The 19,442-nt window shown below is 53.5% G+C and overlaps 4 protein-coding genes across 4 annotated transcripts; 1 reads left to right on the forward strand and 3 right to left on the reverse strand.

Annotated features, from left to right (window-relative positions):
* Window positions 1-2,636: 2,636 nt before the first annotated feature.
* On the reverse strand, window positions 2,637-8,467 carry CC84DRAFT_1085497 (putative response regulator receiver RIM15p; the record flags this gene model as incomplete). Its single annotated transcript, XM_018174101.1, has 2 exons — window positions 2,637-7,880; window positions 7,928-8,467. The coding sequence occupies 2 exons, from the start codon at window positions 8,465-8,467 to the stop codon at window positions 2,637-2,639; spliced, it is 5,784 nt and encodes a 1,927-aa protein (XP_018039355.1).
* Window positions 8,468-10,071: 1,604 nt separating this feature from the next.
* Window positions 10,072-11,065, reverse strand: CC84DRAFT_1185669 (uncharacterized protein; the record flags this gene model as incomplete). The annotated part of the gene is made up of 2 exons (XM_018180815.1): window positions 10,072-10,899; window positions 10,955-11,065. 2 exons carry the CDS (start codon window positions 11,063-11,065, stop codon window positions 10,072-10,074), a joined length of 939 nt encoding a protein of 312 aa, XP_018039356.1.
* A 2,239-nt stretch (window positions 11,066-13,304) lies between these two features.
* On the forward strand, window positions 13,305-14,233 carry CC84DRAFT_1162793 (uncharacterized protein). Its single transcript, XM_018178100.1, has one exon. It carries the CDS (start codon window positions 13,427-13,429, stop codon window positions 14,150-14,152), a length of 726 nt encoding a protein of 241 aa, XP_018039357.1. The 5' UTR covers window positions 13,305-13,426; the 3' UTR covers window positions 14,153-14,233.
* A 3,933-nt stretch (window positions 14,234-18,166) lies between these two features.
* CC84DRAFT_1162794 (putative alpha/beta hydrolase) lies at window positions 18,167-19,288 on the reverse strand. The gene has a single exon (XM_018178101.1). It carries the CDS (start codon window positions 19,174-19,176, stop codon window positions 18,274-18,276), a length of 903 nt encoding a protein of 300 aa, XP_018039358.1. The 5' UTR covers window positions 19,177-19,288; the 3' UTR covers window positions 18,167-18,273.
* Window positions 19,289-19,442: the final 154 nt, after the last annotated feature.

Here is a 19,442-nt window from a genome sequence, read left to right on the forward strand (position 1 = left end):
GATGCTTAGCCAAGTTCCTGGATTGAAGTTGAAAACCCTACAGTACGAGGGTTCAGATTTTCCAATATTCTTGAATATTCTGCTACATCTTCAAGTTGTTCATCCGTCCCAGAATGGCGTTTTCAAGAACGGATCACACCTCGAAGTGTAAGTAACTCACATCGTTGACTAGCGCACTTGCATAGAGACTAATCTTGAAAACAGCCTCCTTAATTCCAAAGCTACCGACGTCCTTTTCGATTGCGGTACTTCGATTCTTGAGCCTTGGTTTACACAGACAACTACGACTATTTAGGCGCATATGTGAGAGTTATGTGTGATTAGAACATGCATTTGGTTGAGAGAGGTGAAAGACGAACAGAGATTTTTTTTAAAAAAAAAAAAAAAAAAAAAAAAATTTCAATCAAAAGGAAACGCGGTTCAACAACAATCTCGACACATAAAAATCCCTTCTTAGATAAAGCCAGGCGTATAAGGTGTATATATCCCCTTTGCATGACCTCTCAAATCAGCCTTGTTGGAATCTTCCATGACGATGAAGAATCCGATAGTGACCGCCCGCTCGTGTTGATGCAACCCATCAGGGAGGTTGTGGCGTGTGTTGCAGAAGCAAAGGCGCTGAAACATACAATACCCTGCCTTTTCTCGCATTGACTTGTACCCGCAGCCCGGTAGGTAGGCGGAGCAGCGGTGAGAGCCGCAGATTCCTGGCGTACCCGATGTATGTCAGTACCAAACTAAGACATAGTTATCACATAGACCTACAGCATACCCCGCGTCATGTCGGGTGACGCTTCGGCGGGAGATGAGGGAAAACTTTCCCATGGTTTCCACAAGGCCGTCGATCGTGAAGGACATGTAGCGCTACTGTATGCAAAGAGTGTTGACGGGGTATGCAGTAGTGACCGGCCATACTGCACGTAAAGATACCTACGGTGGGCGGTTCTTAAGTACATAGACGACACCGAAGCTATAGCAGATCAATGTGCACTAGGAGCATAGTACATAGCCACAGTACCAACGCCACGGCAAGAACAGGATGCACAAAACGAAAGGTCTGCAACCAGATAGCCTGAGGATCGCCAAGGCTCATCTTTCACTCACGAACCGTGTGAGACGCGCAGCCGTGTATGTCCACCCACCTAAACCTGACTCCGATCGATCACACAGCCTTTTTAGAATTTCGATTGAAGCAGTCATGTAAGATTCCTGTTATGCTCAGAGCAAATGTATACTGTATTCATCCTGCAGCAGCGTCAAGTTTTCGTCTCACTGTCTCACCTCGCGACTGCGATCGATTTGAAATGTACCTGAACCACGATCGATCTTCACATGGCTATTCTCTTGATCTTTATTAGCGGTAAGTAGACTGGAAGCATACATCATCACCACTCAACCATATAGGGGGGATGTTGGTAGTCAAATCTCTTGTGAGGCGAGCTGGGGCTCGATGATGTTGAATGTGCACTCACTATTTCATTTACCAGTGTACAATGCAGCATGTTTCCCCGGTGCATTCGGACCTGTCCAAGAAGGTTGGTCAAACCGTTGGCTGATCCAAGCGTTTGGTACCCTACAGCATCTTGCCCCGGCGATCACAAAGTACCCGAGGACCTTGTAGTCGCAACTGGGCTTTGGCACACGGTGGCCGATCACAAAATTGGGATTCCTTAGAGGCCGCTCCCATTGTGAATATCGATGCTGACTTGCTGTATAATAAGCGCATAGTAGCCTGAGCTGATACAGGACGAGCTGCGCCCTCTTCACAATTTTGGTGTCAGCCACTGTGGTAGACTGCAAACTCCGCACGAGGTTGCGTGCATGATACTCTTACATACGAGCTCGTGAGAAAACACGGCCAAACTACGCACATCACAACTCCAAAGCCTCACTTGAACATATCATACGCACAAAATCAGTTCACAACGTGAAAAAATCTCATTCCTATCCAATCCCACCACCCATCACCAGTCCCATCTAGAACTTCCTCCATAAAACCAAGTTTGCAAAGAGCGGTGATGCCATCAACACAGCCGGAAAGTACAGAAAGCGAGCGGAGTAAGACAAAAGGAAAAGCGAGTGACAGTCTGATGCAACCCGACGAGCGAACCATTTCTTCGTCCAATTCCACCGGGTATACAGCAAGCAAAGCAGCAGAACAACGCAAAAGCACAAACGAATGACAAATTTGGCCGCCCATTCCATCCGCATCCCAGTCTGATAAAGGAAAATCCGGCGCGCATACGCATCTACATAGGAAAGAAGGTGAACGTCAGGACAATATATCACAAGCCTAGCCTAGCGACCAGGCTTTGAAGCGAAGTGCAATTTCGAGATTCAAAATCGACATCTGCTTGCACACCAATTATGCACATGCCGTTGTGAACAAAACGATTCGCTTTGGGAGCGCTGCAGTGTAAATGCAAGAGCGCCGAGCGAACCCACCCGAGGCGCCAAACAGAACAGAAGAAAACAAAACAAAGTCAGAACATGTTTCCTAGCTGCACTAGCTTTAGGAACACCCCAACACCGCGCTCAGAACAGGAAGGTAACAAGTAAAGGGAACAAATTGGGTAAGAGAGGTACTCGGCAGATACAACAACTGATCGGAGACGAAGATCGAACACAGGACCTGTCTAGAGACTAGGCGAAGTGTTGGCACGCGGGGTAGGGTCGGGATCCCGTTCCTGTCCCTGCCTCTGGTTCGCTTTCGGGGTTCCCATGTCGATCTCTATCTCTTCGACTTTGTGTCCGGGCGCACGCGGGAAGATCTCAGGCGGTGTAAGCGTGGCTTTAGGAACATGGAACGCGTCTTCGCGCTCTTCGGCAGTGCGATCCTCTGATATGGCTGGAGGCGGGGAAGACGGCAGTAGCGATTCGTCTACTGGTATGTTCTCCACGGAGATGACGCTACCCCTGCTATTCGTTCGCATCATCTCGATACCGAGCTTGGAAGATGACTTTGGACGTGTTTTGGGGCTCTTCGCGCGGACGTTGACGTTACCCAATTCGTCGTCTTCGTCATCACCTGATTCAGCGGACTCGTGCTTGCGTGTCCCAATGACCCGTCGTTTAGCTCCGACTAGCTCAGCGGAGGGTTGACGTCGGATCGTCGGGTCTTCAATAGCAGCCGGAGCAGAAGCGAGGTCATGCGGAACTGCCAGTTTCTGCCCCGCGAGGGGATCGACATTAGCTGCATCCTCGGAGATGCCTAAGCCACTCATTTCTCGAGCTAAATCACGCTCGCGCCAATCGTCAGTGTTGTGACGCGCGATTACGACAGGGATGTCGTCTCCAGTTCGACTGTCGTTGTCGCCGAAAAAGCTCGAGCTGATCGAGTCCTCGCGACTGGATCCGCGGTAGCTACCCGAGGGCACTGGCGGGAAGCTCGAAGAGTTTGAGGTAGGACTGCCCTCTTGTCGAGACGACTCTTGGCGAAGGCTGGAAGGCATCATCGATGGATAATTGCTGGATGCAGGAGTCCAATTCGGTGGGGGAGCCTTCCATTGGCAGAGTTTCCCTAGAGTGTCCGACAATTTTGCGATCGTAGGAGGCTTTTGAATGAGCGCATCGAAATGGTGTGGAGCTGACAGCTCCTTGAGATAACCGGTCACTGCAACGATAGGGGTGTTGGAATTGGCGTTCTTCGTATCTCTGATCATGCGTGCCACGTCTGCACCGTTGACTTGAGGCAACTTGAACTCCATCATGATGATATCAAATTTCACCTCGCCCATAGCATAGCGAACAGCTTCCGAACCGTTCGTGACGGTGAGAGTGCGGCATCGCAGTTTTTCGAGCAGCTTCTCCATGACCAAGCGTGAGACAGGATGGTCTTCGCATACTAAGACATCCAGTGGTCGAAACATCGGCCCATCTGCGAATGATATCTGAGACAGACGCCGAGAGCTTTGCCTTCGCCTTTGGACACGGAGAAGGGCTTTGGCACGAGTGTCCTCAGTGTCGGATGATGAAGGCGAGACATCGAGCACTTGACTTCTGCGCTTGTGGTGACTGGGGAGTAGATCTCGGACTACATCTCCTTCTTGAGAGCCAATGGTCTGTGATCGTGTGCGAGGAGAAGGTACGCTTGTCTGTCCGAACGAGCTTTGACGTTGACCTGAACCACCTTTTTCAGAAAACGAGGCTGACATCCCGGAAGGTGTTTTGACCAGCTTGATAGGTGATATAGCCTCAGGAGAGGGACGCAACCCGGAAGACAGACGCGGACCTTCGAAGAAGCTGCCAGGCTGAAGCGATGTTGGATTGCTGATTGAATGCGATAACGTTGATGAGCTGCTGGCTGAAGTCTTACGTCGCTCGTGATGTTGACCAGTGCTGAATTGCACCAGAAGTGGAGACGAAGGCTGAGATCCCCGACTTGGGGAAGAGTTGGGGCCGCTGATAGATGGCGATGAAGGACGGCCCGTGGGTTTGTTCGATGATAGCGTACGTTTGAGTTGGCCAGGGACCATCGGACTTGACTCTAGAGATGGTGATGGCGAAATCACGCCTGGGGATTGCACTGCAGAGCTTGGTTTGTTCTGCGACTGCATTGCTTCAGCGCGTAGCTTCTGGATGACATCCTTGTTCGCTTTTTCTAGCACTGGAAGATTCTTGTAGCTGAAATTACCAAAGTCATCAGTGACCATGGGTTCACTAAGCCTTCTTGACCTTCCTTCGCGGACATGCGCAGGTATGTGTAATGGGATAAGGCCGCGTTTCATTGTGGAAACACTGACCTGTGAACGGACGCGGGACAGAGCGTCGTGGGGTCGGTCTGGATAATCCTGACTAGGTGTGCCTGCTGGAGAAGCGCTATTATCTTCGAACTCTGGTGCGAAGTTCGCCATGGCAGCCCCTCTAGTGTCGAAGTACTCAGTGTCCTCAGGATTCTCGGGTGCTGGAATGAAAGATGCCTCGTCATCGCGAAGGCTCTCCCAGTTTACATCTGCAAACCACGGGTGGTTGCGGATCTCCTCACCACCACTAGCAAATTTATCTTCCATGTTGGCACCAAGTCGCTTAGCGGGATCAATGCATAAGAGACGGTTCATGAGGTCTTTAGCCTCGTCAGAGATTCCGTAGTCCTCGTCATTCTCCGGCCAGTCAATCCTGCGAGCTAGGATGTTCGAGAAGACTTCATCAGGTGTTTCAGCATGGAACGGAGGGTAGCCATAAAGACACTCGAACAGGATGCAACCCAGAGACCACCAATCGCTGACCTCATCCTGGCCACTGCCAGCGATCGTCTCAGGCGCCAGATAGTCAGGAGTACCGACAAACCGACGGTTGTTGTCCTCGGGGTCGAAGAGAGCCATAGGCGGAGGTGGCATAGCTGAAGGCAGCGGCGGCGTATTGTTTAGAGCAGCAGCCGAATGGCTGATAGTATGTGCCAAGGGGTATAGATCCGGGGAACCTTCGTCGCTGTACGCCTCTTCCTCAATTGGCGACCGTCGCGACTGACCATGGTCTTCCATGATAGAAAAGCGGCGAAACATTGCCTGTAATGCGTCGCTGTCTCCACTATCACTCCTATTACCCGATGTCCTTCTTGACGGATCACGGGGTGCTGCCTCGCGATTCAAACTGAAATAAGATGGCTGGCCAAGATCTCCTGCTAGCGCTGGTGTCATGCTCGGTGTCTGCGATGGAGATGGGTTCAGATCAAATGATGCAGAACGCGAAGAGCCTATGGAGACGGCGCGATGGAAAGGCCCAGATTTCAACAGATCCGGGACCGGCTCAGCGGACTTGTTGGTGAGAGCTCTCTTCTGACGACCGATCAGACCCATCCGTGAAAGACCAAAATCAGTCAGCTTTAGGTGGCCTTTCTGATCTATGAGAAGGTTATCTGGCTTCAAGTCGCGATGAACAATGCTACGACTGTGAAGATGCTCAACACCAAGAACGACTTCTGCCAGATACTTCTTGGCCCAGTCCTCAGGCAGTGATCCAAGAACTTTGATCAACGAAGCACAATCGCCGCCGTTGAGGTACTCCATGACCAGGTACAAATAATCCTTGCTGGAGAAAGTCCAATAAAGCTTGGCAACGAAATCGCTTTCACCCTGCCACATCATGATGGCCCTTTCCGCCTTGACGTTGGTGACTTGATTCTTCGCAACCATGTCAGCCTTCTTCAGGACCTTGATTGCATAGTACTCTCCAGTCGACTTCTTCTTGGCGAGATAGACGCTGCCGAAAGCTCCCTTGCTGATAGGCTTGACAATCTCAAAATCTTTGATCGAAGGCGGCACTGCACGTGGCTGTGGCTGACTGACCGGTGCTAGTCGGGGGGAGATCGCTCGGGGACCATCGGACCCAGCGGTCGATGATTGTCGACGGTGATGATGGATTGGGCCTATAGCAGGCGAAGAGAACTCCGTTGTGGTTAACACAGGCGACATTATTGGGGATTGCAAGGCTTCCACCCCGCTGGGTAAACGCGGCTTGCTCATACGAAGTGGTGACGAAGGAGTGATCAATTGCCGTGCTGGAGAATGCTGTCGGCTGTTTGACATGACTGAGGGTAGGATGAGGCTCTTGCGTTTCCGCTCTCTCGAGCTTGCAATTCTACTTAGACCAAGCTCGGACGAGGGAGACTCCGCGCGTCTAGGACCTGACAGCACCGAGGACCTCATACTGCTGTCACTTTCCGCACCGGCATCGCTTTCGAAATGCATGGATTGTCTCTTGCTCTGGGTGGGTATAGTGATTGCTCCGGCATGCGAACGCGGCGTTAGGGCACCTCCGTAAGGGCTGCTTGACCTGGTCGACCCTGCCACTGACGACTCTCTCCGGCTGAGCCGGGCCGACAAAGACGGATCAGAAGCATTGCGCAGAGCTTGGGCCATTGCTGAAGGTGCATCGAATGAACCCGGGAAAATTCCTTCCTCGCCTGTAGGAAAATCTGATGCTTCACGGGCAGCCTCTTCATCTTGCCGTTGCTCGTCGTCGGATGAGCTATCCTCTCCCGCGGCAATACGAGCAGCCTTGTCCATGGCGGCTTCTATGCACTCTTGGACGAGCAGATCGAACTCCACCCGGATACGCTCGGAGTACTCGAGAATTCGGCGGTGACGGAAGATGGCATCAATTTTCGCCCTCGCCAACTTGCTCGTATCTTCACAGAGCATCTTCAGCCCCTCGCAGTGATCGGTTGAACCAGCTGTAGGTGACTGCCATTGCAGAACCTGTGATATACGGTTCTCGGATTGAGGAGACTGGGTACGAATCTCGGCTACGGACTGTGACCGCGCACTATCTTTGATTGCAGGGGTATTGATCTCGACAGCAGTATCGCAAAGGTCGAGCACGAGCTCCACGATGCGAGCCAACGGACGACGTACAGCGAACGACCGTGCACGATGGTGGCCAAACCCAGTTGATCGCTCCCGTGACCTTGCGGGCGGGGAAGCTGGTGAATTCCGTCCTGAAGGTGTCCCGGACGATGGCGTCGAAGTGGGCTGAATGATAGCGCCCTTGTACTCGGCAGGCTGCGGTGGCTGGACTAGTTCGGTAGAAGTCGCCCTTGTAGGCCGCGATTGCGCTTCCAAGGCATCGAGCACCCGGACGATAGCGTTCCGATGTTCAGCGAGAGCCTCTTGCGCCATCTGCACGTCCATCTCGGCGCGGTGCTCCTGCAGGCACAAGTCGGTGTGCTTCTCGAACCACCATGGGGTGATCTGGCGCTCACAAATGCGGCAAAGGACAGGTAGAGGCGGTGGGTGATTACCGGGATCATTGGCAGCTGTTTCAGCTAGACCAGTGAGGTAATGTGCGAGCATCTCAGCGCCAACTCCGAGCGACTCCACCAACACTTCTGGAAGGTCAATGGTTACCTCGCGAACGACGGCAGGTCGGATCATCCACATGGTCTAAGCAGATTAGCATGGTCAGAGTAGAGTGGTAAGATGTCACTCACATGGCTCTCTTCGCCAGTCGTCCGGTCGTAGACCATGATGCCCTGGGCCTCAAGATTGATAATCTGCTCTTCCTCTTCCTCGCTTGGTGGGGTCTCGAGGGCACATTCTTGCTGCTGCTGGGACTCGGACTGCTTGGAACGCTTCCGTCTCAACAGCGAAAGCGGCCCTAAACGCATGGAAAAGCGCGTGATATGGCTGCGGGAGTCGTCCTGCTTGATGGACTCCACCGTGTCGGCAAACTGGTTGGGGTTTTCGAGCAGCAGGTCGGAGACGGGTTTCCCCACGACGTCCTCGGGGGTGGTGCCGACCACGTCCTTCCACGAGGAGCTGACATAGCGTATCTTGCCGTCCAAGCCCAAGTCCATGATGACGTTCATGCTGTGCTCGGCAGCCTCCTTGAGGTCCTCGCGCTCGTTCCGCATGTCCTCGCTGACGGTTCGCTCCATCTGGACGCGTTGCATGAGGTTGGCGGCGGCTTCCTTCTTCAGCGCCGTCACGGCTGGCGGGGCCAGCGTCGGCGGCTTTGCTTCGTCGGCCATTGCAGCCTTCTCTCAAGACAGAGGTGCTTCGGTAGTGAATGGCGTGACGCGACGCGACGTCTGCCCGCGGGCTAGGTGTAGATGGGCTATATGGACACGGCGACCAGGACCATGGTGGGTGGATGCGGCGAGGGCTGCGTGTGTTCTCTCGCGGTGCGTGGGCCGGCAAGCTGGCGGCGCTGGCAGACGGGGGGGTCCTCTGCAGTGCGGTGCGGTGAGAGCACAGCGTGTCCGCGGCGGGCAGACAGCTAGAGGAGCCGCATCGCGTGCCTGCGGAGCGATTGAGGCGTGGTGGAGTGCAGTGCAAGCGGCAGGACCGCGTCTGGAAAATTTGGGCGTGGTGAGCAGCAGCAGACGGGACGACTGGGAGGGGTCGAGGAAACACAAAGCGCAGGCGTGCATGTCGGCGCTGATTGGCGCTCGCCCTGGTCGCTGCGAGGCTCCACACACAGCGGCGCGTCACACGCTGGCACTGGGCGGCCCAGCGCGGTCTCCACTCCACGCAGCCCAGGGCTCGCTGTGCTCTTCGCGGCCGCCTGCTGCACATTCCAGCCCGTTTCACCCTGCTGCTTCTGCCACCCAGCAGCTCGCTCTCCGCGAGAGACGTGGGGAATGCCCTGTCGCGCCGGCCATCTGAGACCTACCGTGCCCAAGCTCGGCATCAGCATTCATTCTTCCACCCCCGCGGCGCGCATGACCCAGGCCGTCTGCACGAAGCGTCGGGGGTCGTTCCAACAACACCAACACCACCTTGGTTGCGAGACGATCCGCCGCCGCGGGCTCAGCTCAGGGGCGCCAAGGTGCATCAGTCTGCCTACACAGTTCAGTAGAACGACGGCTGCTGCCCTTCTCCAGCATCGTTCCTTCCCACGACGTTCACCACCACTGGCCGCCCCACGCTGGGCGGCGATGCCATTCTCGCTCATTTGACCCCTCTCCCTGAGTCTGCCGATTCTCGCTACACGTTGCACGACATGACTGCTACTCTGGACGTAGTACCAGTGACCCTGCACAACCGTTTCTCGACGTCCTGCAGCAATAATGATGCAGCAACTGAAGTCTGGCTGGGCCGTCGGCTGTCGTAGTAATCCACAGTCCGCTAATGCACCAAGCCGACCACCCTGCCGTCATCCTACTCTGGCGCGGTGGGGCCCTATGACACTTCCGCAGCCATCCATTCCCATTCGGCTTCCAAGACCTGGGGAACGGGCTGGCGGGAGCTGACGAGGCCACTCGTTAACCATGGACGCCCTCCCTGCTCTGCTCTTGCGAGCCATCGGGCCTTCACCGTCACCCTTATTCCCAAGTTTGCTCTAACCACCGTCAGACGACCTGCCCGTGCCTGTCGATAATCGCCACGCTGCACGAGACTGCACACTGCACGCGAAAAACTCGGTAAGCTTTAATCCTATGACACTTGCATACAGCACACACAATACGACGCCGCAGCACGCCAACGCACGTTGACAGACACCGGATGCCGGATGCACTGCGCCAGCTCCCGCTTGCCCTCGCTATCTACGCTGGACAAAAACGTGCACCCACATTGGGACCCTCCCATTGACATAGCGCCGCCGACGGCCACAACCTTATCCATTCTACCACTAGTTGAAATAGACAGCTTCCGGCTTGTGTACGGCTATCTTGCCGGACGAACTGCTCTTGAGCACGATGCGTGGGTCCTCCTTGCTTGCCTTGACCGCCTTCCCCTCGACGGTCTTCTCTTCGTACGCAACTTCTACAACCTCTCCGTCCACATAACCTGGTAGAGCTTTCCACTGCACTTTCTGTCCAACTTGGGGTACGCGATTCTTGTCTCCCGCAGGATTCTTGTCCCCCGCAGAGCCGTTGCGTTCGTCGGAACCACCGCTCGTCTTCTGTTTCTTATTGGACCCTGATGCATTCGCTCCGCGTCCGCGTTTCTTGGGTGTCGGATGCTCCTGGTCATCACTGTGCGCAGACCCCGAATCGGACTGGGCCTCCACCGATGCAGCCCCGTCCTTCTTGTTCTGTTCTTTAAACTCTTGATATGCTTTCTGGCCGTTCTTCAAATGTTCTTCGTCTTCCCAGTGATGAGTGCAGCTCTGTGCGTCCTTCATGTTGGGCTTTCCATTTGCATTCTCCGTATCTTTACTCGCGTGTTTCCTCGCACTTTTAGCTTTTGATGTATTCGCAACATACTGGTTGCCCTCTTTGCTTCCTTGCTGTTTCTTCTGGTCCGTTTCCTCCTTCTCCGCTTCGCTCATTTGCTCCCACGCCTTCTTCGGGAGATATCGCGTTTCGGTGCCGTCCTCCTGTTTGGCCTTGCCACCGCCTTCCTTGGTCTGCCAATCCTCCTCCGTCCAATTGTCGAGATGCTGCGCCTTCTCGTCTTTTTTGTCGGTAGTGTATCCGCCTCCGCGCTTCTTGTATTCGGAAGCCATCATCTGAGCCTACAATACGTCAGCTGGGTGCTTTGATAGAGTAGGTTGTACCTCAACAACATACCTTCCGTGCCGACCATTGACCTGGCGCACCGCCCTTGTCACTCGCCTGAATCTCTTCTTTGACTTCGTTCCTCAGCTCAGGATCCGTATACTTTTCATCTTTAGACGGCATTTTATCAGCTGACTTGTGAAAACGCTCTTCGTATCCAAATTGGTATAGGTTTGATCAAGTATAAACTACGTTTGGTACCAGCGCAGCTCACAAGTCTCGCAATTTGATACATGTCCAGAAACCCCCAATCCACCTTCTCCATATGTACCCCAGACTTCCCCTATTCTCCACTGACGTACGGTACCAGCGCAGGTCCCCGCGCCAGCCACCACCCTCATCACAGCATCATGGACCCCCTTACGTGCTGGGTGCGTCGCACCGCGTTTGTCTGGGACTTTGCTGCAAGTGCGTCGTCGTGACATCAACGACCTGATCTGGCATCGGGGCACGTGCGCGCTGGCTTGTTTCGTTTCAGGGGCTTGTGCGCTATCTTACCGATCTTGTAAAAAGTGGGCCAGAAATGATGGTGGGCCCGGTGGTCCGGCGGTTGGGCGAGGGAGAGTGCTTGTTTACGAAATGGCCAATGAGGTCGGTGGGCAAAAGCGGGGCTGTGTCGTTGTGTGAGATGGGGTATGGAGGACGCCGCATTTTGTGGGTTGTTTGGGTATTCGGGGGTGGCGCATTGATTTCAGTGAGACGGCACATGGGTGCGGGTTGGAGATGAGATTCCATTGGTGTCGCTAATGAGATGTATCAAAGCATGGGTGAGGTTTGCCATTTTCTTCCACGTGCACATTCAAGCTGACGATCCGAATGCTTAGAACGGACGGTTCACTACCTAGTGGTGAGAGTCGTGCTCTGATCGCAGGACTTATACCGGCAGCGGATGTCCTGCAGCACTTCCAATGAGTGTATACGTCATCTCTGGGCAAGAGGTGATCCGAATTACTGCTTTAATTTATAACTTATCTTGCAATCTATATAATGCGGCGCGGACGAGATCGCCCACGATGTCCCTTGACGAACGCAATAGTTTACCAGCTTGAGTCCGGTGCGACAGCAGCAGCAGCGTCATATGATTTGGTAGCATCAAAGGCCCACGGGTCCTGCCACTCTTCGTCATGGCGCTCTTCGATATCATAGCCGTGCTTGATCTAATATCTGACCCTTACCTCCTTGCATCTCCCACAGCTTGAATCGAACGGCCTCAGTCGTAGCAGCCGCGACCTTCCGCATGAACTTCTCTTTGTACAGGAATTTCAAAGTGAAGTTCACTACTGAGGTCGTATAGCTGCGAGGGGCTGTTTCAGTACCCTCCTTGCAGCAGCCGTCGTCCATGAAAGATGGTTCTTCGGGCAAGCAATTGTCAGCCTCAAAAATATTGAGAAGGGGCTGTTTGCGCAAAACCTCGATAGCTTCTTGCTCACGGAGGAAAGCAACTCGGTCTGCACGAAGCTGCGCTTCACGCTCAGCCAAGATCTCTTCTGAGTGGTGAAGGTACCTAGCATACTCTGGAACGCCTGACGAGAACCGGTCGGTTTCCCACCTGCTTCCAGCCCTACGCAATGCAGTGTACTTGAGGAGCCATCATGAGCGACAAAAGGCACGGAGCACAAGAATACGTGCACGATGCTCTTTAGCTGTGTTCTTCGGTTTGCGCACAGCCTTGACAATGGTTGATTGACTTGCATCTCGTGAAGCTGGACGTGACTTTATTGCCACAATTATGTCAAGTTCTAGGAGAGATGCTTGAGACTAGTGTTGGTCTCAGACTAAGAGCTCGAGGCAGTCTAGAGCGGTTGGAGAAAGAGGGAACCTGCCGAGACGCAGCCTACAATTCGACAAAAGCTTGGAAAACCCCCCGAAGGAGTAAACTTCAGCTTTAACTTCAATCTCAGCGCAGCGATCATTTGAGACTGACTACGTGTTACACACGGCGTGCTTAGAAAGTCCCCAGAACAGAGCCAGCTGCTGCCTTCGCAACCTATGTTAAGAATGAATCGGCAATAATCGCAATACCTATGTATACAGCCATCTCTCCGCGAATGAGAACAAACACTATGTAGGCGAAACCCGGTTGTTCGGTCAGGATGTTCCAGACCTTCGACCAGATTCCACCTGAGGCAAAACACAAAGGAACGCTGAAAGAAAATGAAGCCTGACTGAGGGAAGAAGGCGAGACAGACCCCGGCTCCTGGCGGCACTATCATTGGCCTGATGTCCTCGGTTAAGCCCGACATGGGGAAAGGCAGGTCCCCTTTTTAGGTCGCATGAACTACTTCACGCTTAGCGCACCCGCTATCGACTCCTACGCGAAGCGCTCAAAAGGCACGATGGCCCTCTCATCTCGCTGCCACTCTTCTTCGGTTCGCAGTACATATCGTCGCTTTTTCACGCGTACATACACTCGTTAACGACATACATTCTTTTTCAACAAACTATCAACTCATTCGTTAACGTTCAATAACAACTACATCGATAATGTACGCCAAAACCTCCATTGCCGCCCTCTTCGGCGCGATCGTCGCCGTCTCGGCGCAATCCACCACCCCCAGCTCCGCCGCCGCGAAGGCCACTGGCACCATCCTCTCAGTTCTCGTCCCAGGCGCCGACAACATGACTCTCGTGGGCTCCATTATCGAGGTCAAGTCAGCCCTTACGACCCTCGCCGTTACATGCCCGTCCGGTACCGACAGCAATGATTGCGGCATGCCTGAGGAAGGCATGACGATTACTCAGGGCCCAAAGACCGTTGTCATGTCGACCGTTATGCCCGAGGAATCGGGTTCCCCCATTGTGGTTAACTACGGATGGGCTTGCAGCCTCGGCGGTACGACCACTGCCGAATGTACCTACTCAGCCATCCCTAGCGTGACTGGGTCGGTCGATCCATCCATCTTGAGCGAGTATAATGCCCAGATGACTGCTCAATCGTCGACTACCAAGCTGGGCGGGGAGGAATTGAAGTCTGTCATGTTCCCCGTTACGATCACGGCGGGCGCGGAGAAGCTGTCGCAAACGGGTAACGCCGAGACTTCAAGCAGTGCCTCCGGTACGAAGACGGGTAACGCTGAGGCTTCAAGCAACGTCTCTGGTTCAAAGACGGGATCTGCATCTTCGCCGACCGCAACCCCTGGAGCTGCATCCAGTGTCAAGATGGGAGGGTTCGCTCTTGGTGGCGCGCTTGCTGCAGTGTTCATGCTATGAGCCTAAGTACCGAATAGATACCCCTTCTTGTACCTAGAATTGCGACGTAAATAATTACTAATGGTAGACGGATATCGACTCTCCATCATCGTGATCGCCAATTGATGCTCAACTAGATGCTGAGGCCCCGATATTGGTGAGCTCACGTATGCCGCACCCCGAGTAACTCCTGCCTCAAAGTTCTCAGCCAGCTGCAAGATTTGTAAAACTGTCGATGCATCCTTGGTACTATGAACAAGTAATGAGTGGGAATGAATGCTTTGGGGCTTCCCAGATCAACCATGCGCACACCCAAGAATATCCCACAAGTCTCTCAAACGCATTCAACGCCCAAGCATCACCAGGCCCCTCAATCCTCCTCCTGACCTTCCCCCAAAAAAATTGTACCACGCCCTCCAGCACAAACGCAACGGGCTGTAGCGCCCAATACCACATGTTCCTTCCCCACGCACACGGATGCCCAAGCCTTGTCTCCACCATCGAATGCATAACCCCACTGATCCCAAAGACCAGACATGCATTTAGAACCCTCGTAAATACCGTGCGTTTCTTGATGCCAAGGACGTGCGTCGAGATAAGCGCCGCGTGGCTGTTCGACGACTTGTAAAACGTCCGATGCCAGTACATTGTCCAGAATCTGCGCATGCTGTACGCCTCCCGGATCCTGCCGTAGAGCGGAGGCCATTCCCACGATTCGTCAAGGCCGAGGGACATCCAGACCACGGCGCACGTGTCGTGGTAAAGAGAGATGAGAAGGAAGTCGCCGACGACCTTGTCGAACGCCTCCAGGGCGCGGAGCTGGAACTCGCGAATCGTCACTGGCGTCGCTGGGCCGCTGCTCGTTAGGACAGTCTGCAGTAGGCGCCGTACGACGCCTTCCTTATCGCGTGTGTAATCGGACAATGAAGGCGGGATACTGAACAGTATTTGCGGATCCATGAATTCGTAGTATGCTGCCAGGAGAAAGAAGTTTAATAGTAGGTATCCGCAGCGGATGGCAACGCCTGACCATCTTCCGCGCGCAGTGAGGTTGTGGCGCGTGGTGAGGAGCTTAACGTCCCGGTCTTTGACCTTCGTGGAAGGCTTCTGGGCTTGCCAGGTGTACTTGATATCGGGCCAAAGGTACGGGTTCTCCCAGGTCGTTCCGATGCCGCGGACGTTGAAGACGGTCTTCCAGCCTCTATACAGAGGATTCCAAGATGCTTTCACATATCTTGGTTCGAGAGCGTTCGGGACCTCTTCAGTAAGAGGGTTCTTATATGCCATAGCAAGAGCGTGTGAACCACCAATCAAGATGTATCGCACATACATCTCATTCAATGTGCCGTCGGGAGAAAGGTCAGTGGCGGTTCTCCACGCGGCAAGTCCGGCAGCCAGCACCATCAACACGCCCATCCATCGATTGATGTAGTTTGGGAATGAAACAACGATAAGACATGTGAAGGGCCACATGATAGATAGAAAGATAGGGAGGGCTCCCTTCGAAAGGCTCCATTCGCTGCCATGGCCAGCCATTGTGGGAAATATAAAGAGTGAATTAGAATGCAAGCACAAGACCAAAGACGGGACGAGGATACAATCCTCAAAGCAAAAAATAAAAATAAGAAAAAGAACGTTTACGCAAAATTGAGCGGCAAAGCAGGAAAACAGAAAACGAAAAGATTGTGGATAGAAGCGGACTCAAAGCATGTCCATCTTTACATGATATTCTCTACCACGCTTCTATAACATAGGGGCGCTACGCCTGGTAGCTTGATCGGAATGTTTCGTACTCCCATGGAGGCCATGGTGTAATGTCCGTCGTTCGATGCGGGTGCCCTCGCCAGAGTATGTACGCATTGTGCCTTTCTCCGTGAGAATGACCGTCAGTGGCAACATGCGTGGCCCAGGTGAGCAATTGCTACGGAATGCACTTGTACCGTCCAGTGTTTTGCTGATTATGGTACGTGTTTGCGAAGTCCATATCGTCGCACTTGTTGGTAGCGTGTCTAAATCACCGTAAGATGCTGCAGGTGTGGACAGGGAGGATCCAAGATGGAATGAGCCAAAGTTCTGATACTAACATGGTAGGTGACTTCCAGTTATGGTAGACTCTCTTCCTCCATTCAGCAAATGCGAAGCAAATGTTCGGAGTTCGTGAACAAGATCGAGCTGATACAAAGGTACAGACGTAGCGGGACCCGGGTATCTTGATGGTGAGCGAATCTGCACCTTGCGACCGGAACGCAATCCTTCGCTAATGTTGCAAGGCCCTCGTGCGTACCACAGTAGGAGGCAGTAGATGCCGAGCGCGCATAAGCTTTTCAACTAGATTGGGGGCGAAGCGAGAGAGGGTTTACTGTTCTAGGGATAGACGAGTGGGGCCCAAATTCCCCGGCTTGGTCGGCCTTGTCTTCGGCTGTGGCCAGCGTATCATGATTGGGCAGAGGGACTTGCGCATATTCCCAGTGCAACACTGCCCGCTCCGCCGTTTTACTGGGGCCATCGTGATCCGCTTTAGTGGGCTATGAACAGTCCTTAGCAAAAGTCAGGATTGCATTTGCCTACACGTAGACTGCCTTCCCGTTTTGATGGGAAAACAAAAAGGTGCTTTGGACACTGCGGATTGCATGCATCCACTCAGTCCAGCAATAGTTTCTTGCAAGCATAGAACGTAGCTTGCAGAGCGGAGCATTCGGTCGCAAAGCTAGCTATGGGCGCCGCACCATCCTGCAGCCTCCGGAGAACAGTCCTGCACAGGCACATCCACGATCTCAGTACACAGGCTAACGCCCGACGGCACAGTCTTGCACTGCCGTGACCCACAGACCAAACCCCACAAAAGGTCCTTTCTGTAAACGGAAATACATCCATCAGAAGATGACGTTTCACGAGCACGCTCGGTACTCGGACATCAATTCCAGGAAATACAGCTACTCCTACACAGCGCAGCCTACACGTCCCCACCACGCAGTACACCGAAAATAGCACACACACGCACACCTCCCACGACCACACTGAGTATAAAGCGTACGCTCGCGCCTGCCAGATTAGAATCCCCATCCACATTCACTTCCAATACATTCCTTACCAACACTTCCAACTACTTTCCACGTTCACTTCACTCCCAGCGAGTCTACCACCACTTCATCCACTTTCTTCGATTTTTCCAAATCCAAACCCAACAAACACCCACCCAGTCAAAATGAAGTTCTCCGCTGTCATCGTTGCTTTCACCTTCGCTGCTGCCGCCACGGCTAAGACCTGCGGCATCAACGGTGCTCTTTGCTCGTACGCACTTCCACTTCCATAGTTACTGGGAAACATTCGCTAACATTACCATCTCAGGCGCGACGTCAGCTCCGTCGGCTTCACAGCCAAGGCCCGCGAGTGGCTCCGCACCCGCGAGGCTGCTCCCGCTGCTGTTGAGGCGCCCGAGGCCGTCGAGGTCCAGATCTAGATGCAGAACGAGCCTGAAATGGTTAGCTACTCTTTCGCATTCACTCATCTGGGCCAATTGCTAATAGATTGTTGTAGGTGACGCTCTGCAGGCCTTGAGGGAGAGGTACGCATGTACTGGATACAAGCAAAGATTTGGGGATTGGGGGACTTCGAGATTGTGGCATTCAGTGGTGGGTTTTGTACAATGTTTGCGGCGTGGATCGGCCGCTTTGGAAATAGAAAGTAGAAATCACGAGTTATGAATCTCGTTTCTCGTTGATACGAGCGTTTGCTCTGATTTGCAAGTGGTGCTGCAACGCAGGATCAGAATTTGGACTGGCGCATCGTCTCATCTAGAAGTGAAGAAGAAACCGGAGAAAAAGACAAAAACTAAAAGCCACTTCGAAGCCCGGCTCAAAGAAACCAATTATGATTTTTTGTTTGATTTGGTGAGAGAAGCTGGGAAAGTGGGAGTTATATAGTCGTGGTATAAGTGATGCAGACCAACCAAGCGAGGCACGTAGAGGACTATTGCTCTGAGATTATAGTGTTGGAGTGGTGACTTCTTGCAGTCATTCGCGACTCGTCATATTCAAGCATAACGAAGCGAAGTGGTGTACCAATCGAATTCATGTCGTGATGCCTCCACCAATCTACTTGTCCTCTAGGAGCCCATACTATCGCATGCATGCTCGCTCTAATCACGCATGGTTCTTCACCATCGCCAATATCGCCTCGTTCACCTCCTTCGCATTCGTCGCATTCAGATAGTGCGCGCCTCCCTCCACAATACTCAACTTCTTCTCCACACTCCCCTTGAAAAGCTCAATCTGCTCCTTCTGCACCGCACACCCATACGGCGCATCTTCACTGCCCTGGAGCCAGTGCACAGGACAAGTAAGGTCCGCGAGCCTAAGATTCAGCGAATCCCTCGTCAGAAGACACAACACCGCCATCCTTGCCTTCTTGCGCCCCTCGTCCCCCTTGTACGTGTCCTTGAGCACCTGCGTCCAGAATGCCGTCGACGCCTCTGTTGCGTGCGCGCCAAAGCCAAAGCTCGCCACCATCCCGCACCACGTGTCGTCAATCTCGAAATCCGGCGTTGGCTTCGCACTCGTCCACTTCTCTGCGAAGGGATATAAGAGCGGCACCGGGTCCCAGCACCCCTTCTCTCTCGTCTCGGCGGTTTCGGCGTCCATACTTGTGCCCAGAGGAAGCAGCCCGAGAATGCGCGACGGCGCGAGCAGCGCCATGCGGACGACCATCCAGCCGCCCTGGCTCGTGCCTAGAAGAAATGCCTTTTCCACACCGAGAGCGGTCATGGCTTCTAGGGCTACGGCTGCCGAGTCCCAGTACGTGAAGTGGGTTGCTTTTGTGGGGAAGGAAGTTGAGCCATGGCCGAGAGGCTCGATGGCGAGGATGTTGACTGCGGAGCTGAGTTCTGGGGACTCGAATTGGGGGGTAAACAGTGCGGTTGTCATGCACATAGAGTTTATGCAGACGAGCGTTGGTTTTGAAGCGTCGATTGCATCGTTAGAGATGCGGTAGCCGACGTTCAGGGTACCGAGGTGGCTGATGGTGATGGGGATTGTTGAGGATGACATGATTGCTGGTCCGTGGTGTTACTGGAGCTTAACAACCTGGCGCAGAGAAGTGTGAGGGATGGGAGAACAAGCAATTGTTATACGGGAATTCATCTTAGGCGGTGGCCTAGGGCGTATGGATGGTGGGCATGGTGGGGGCCTCGAGACGACTGAAGCGGGGTCCATCTGACGGGCCGAATAGGAGGCAATTATTCCTAGATATCAGCACACTATCTCAGTGGCCTTGCCGAGATGATAGTAAGGCTTCCATATGAGTGATTCGTATG

This window comes from Paraphaeosphaeria sporulosa (assembly GCF_001642045.1).
Source record: "Paraphaeosphaeria sporulosa strain AP3s5-JAC2a unplaced genomic scaffold CC84scaffold_3, whole genome shotgun sequence".
In the NCBI taxonomy this organism is placed as follows: domain Eukaryota; kingdom Fungi; phylum Ascomycota; class Dothideomycetes; order Pleosporales; family Didymosphaeriaceae; genus Paraphaeosphaeria; species Paraphaeosphaeria sporulosa.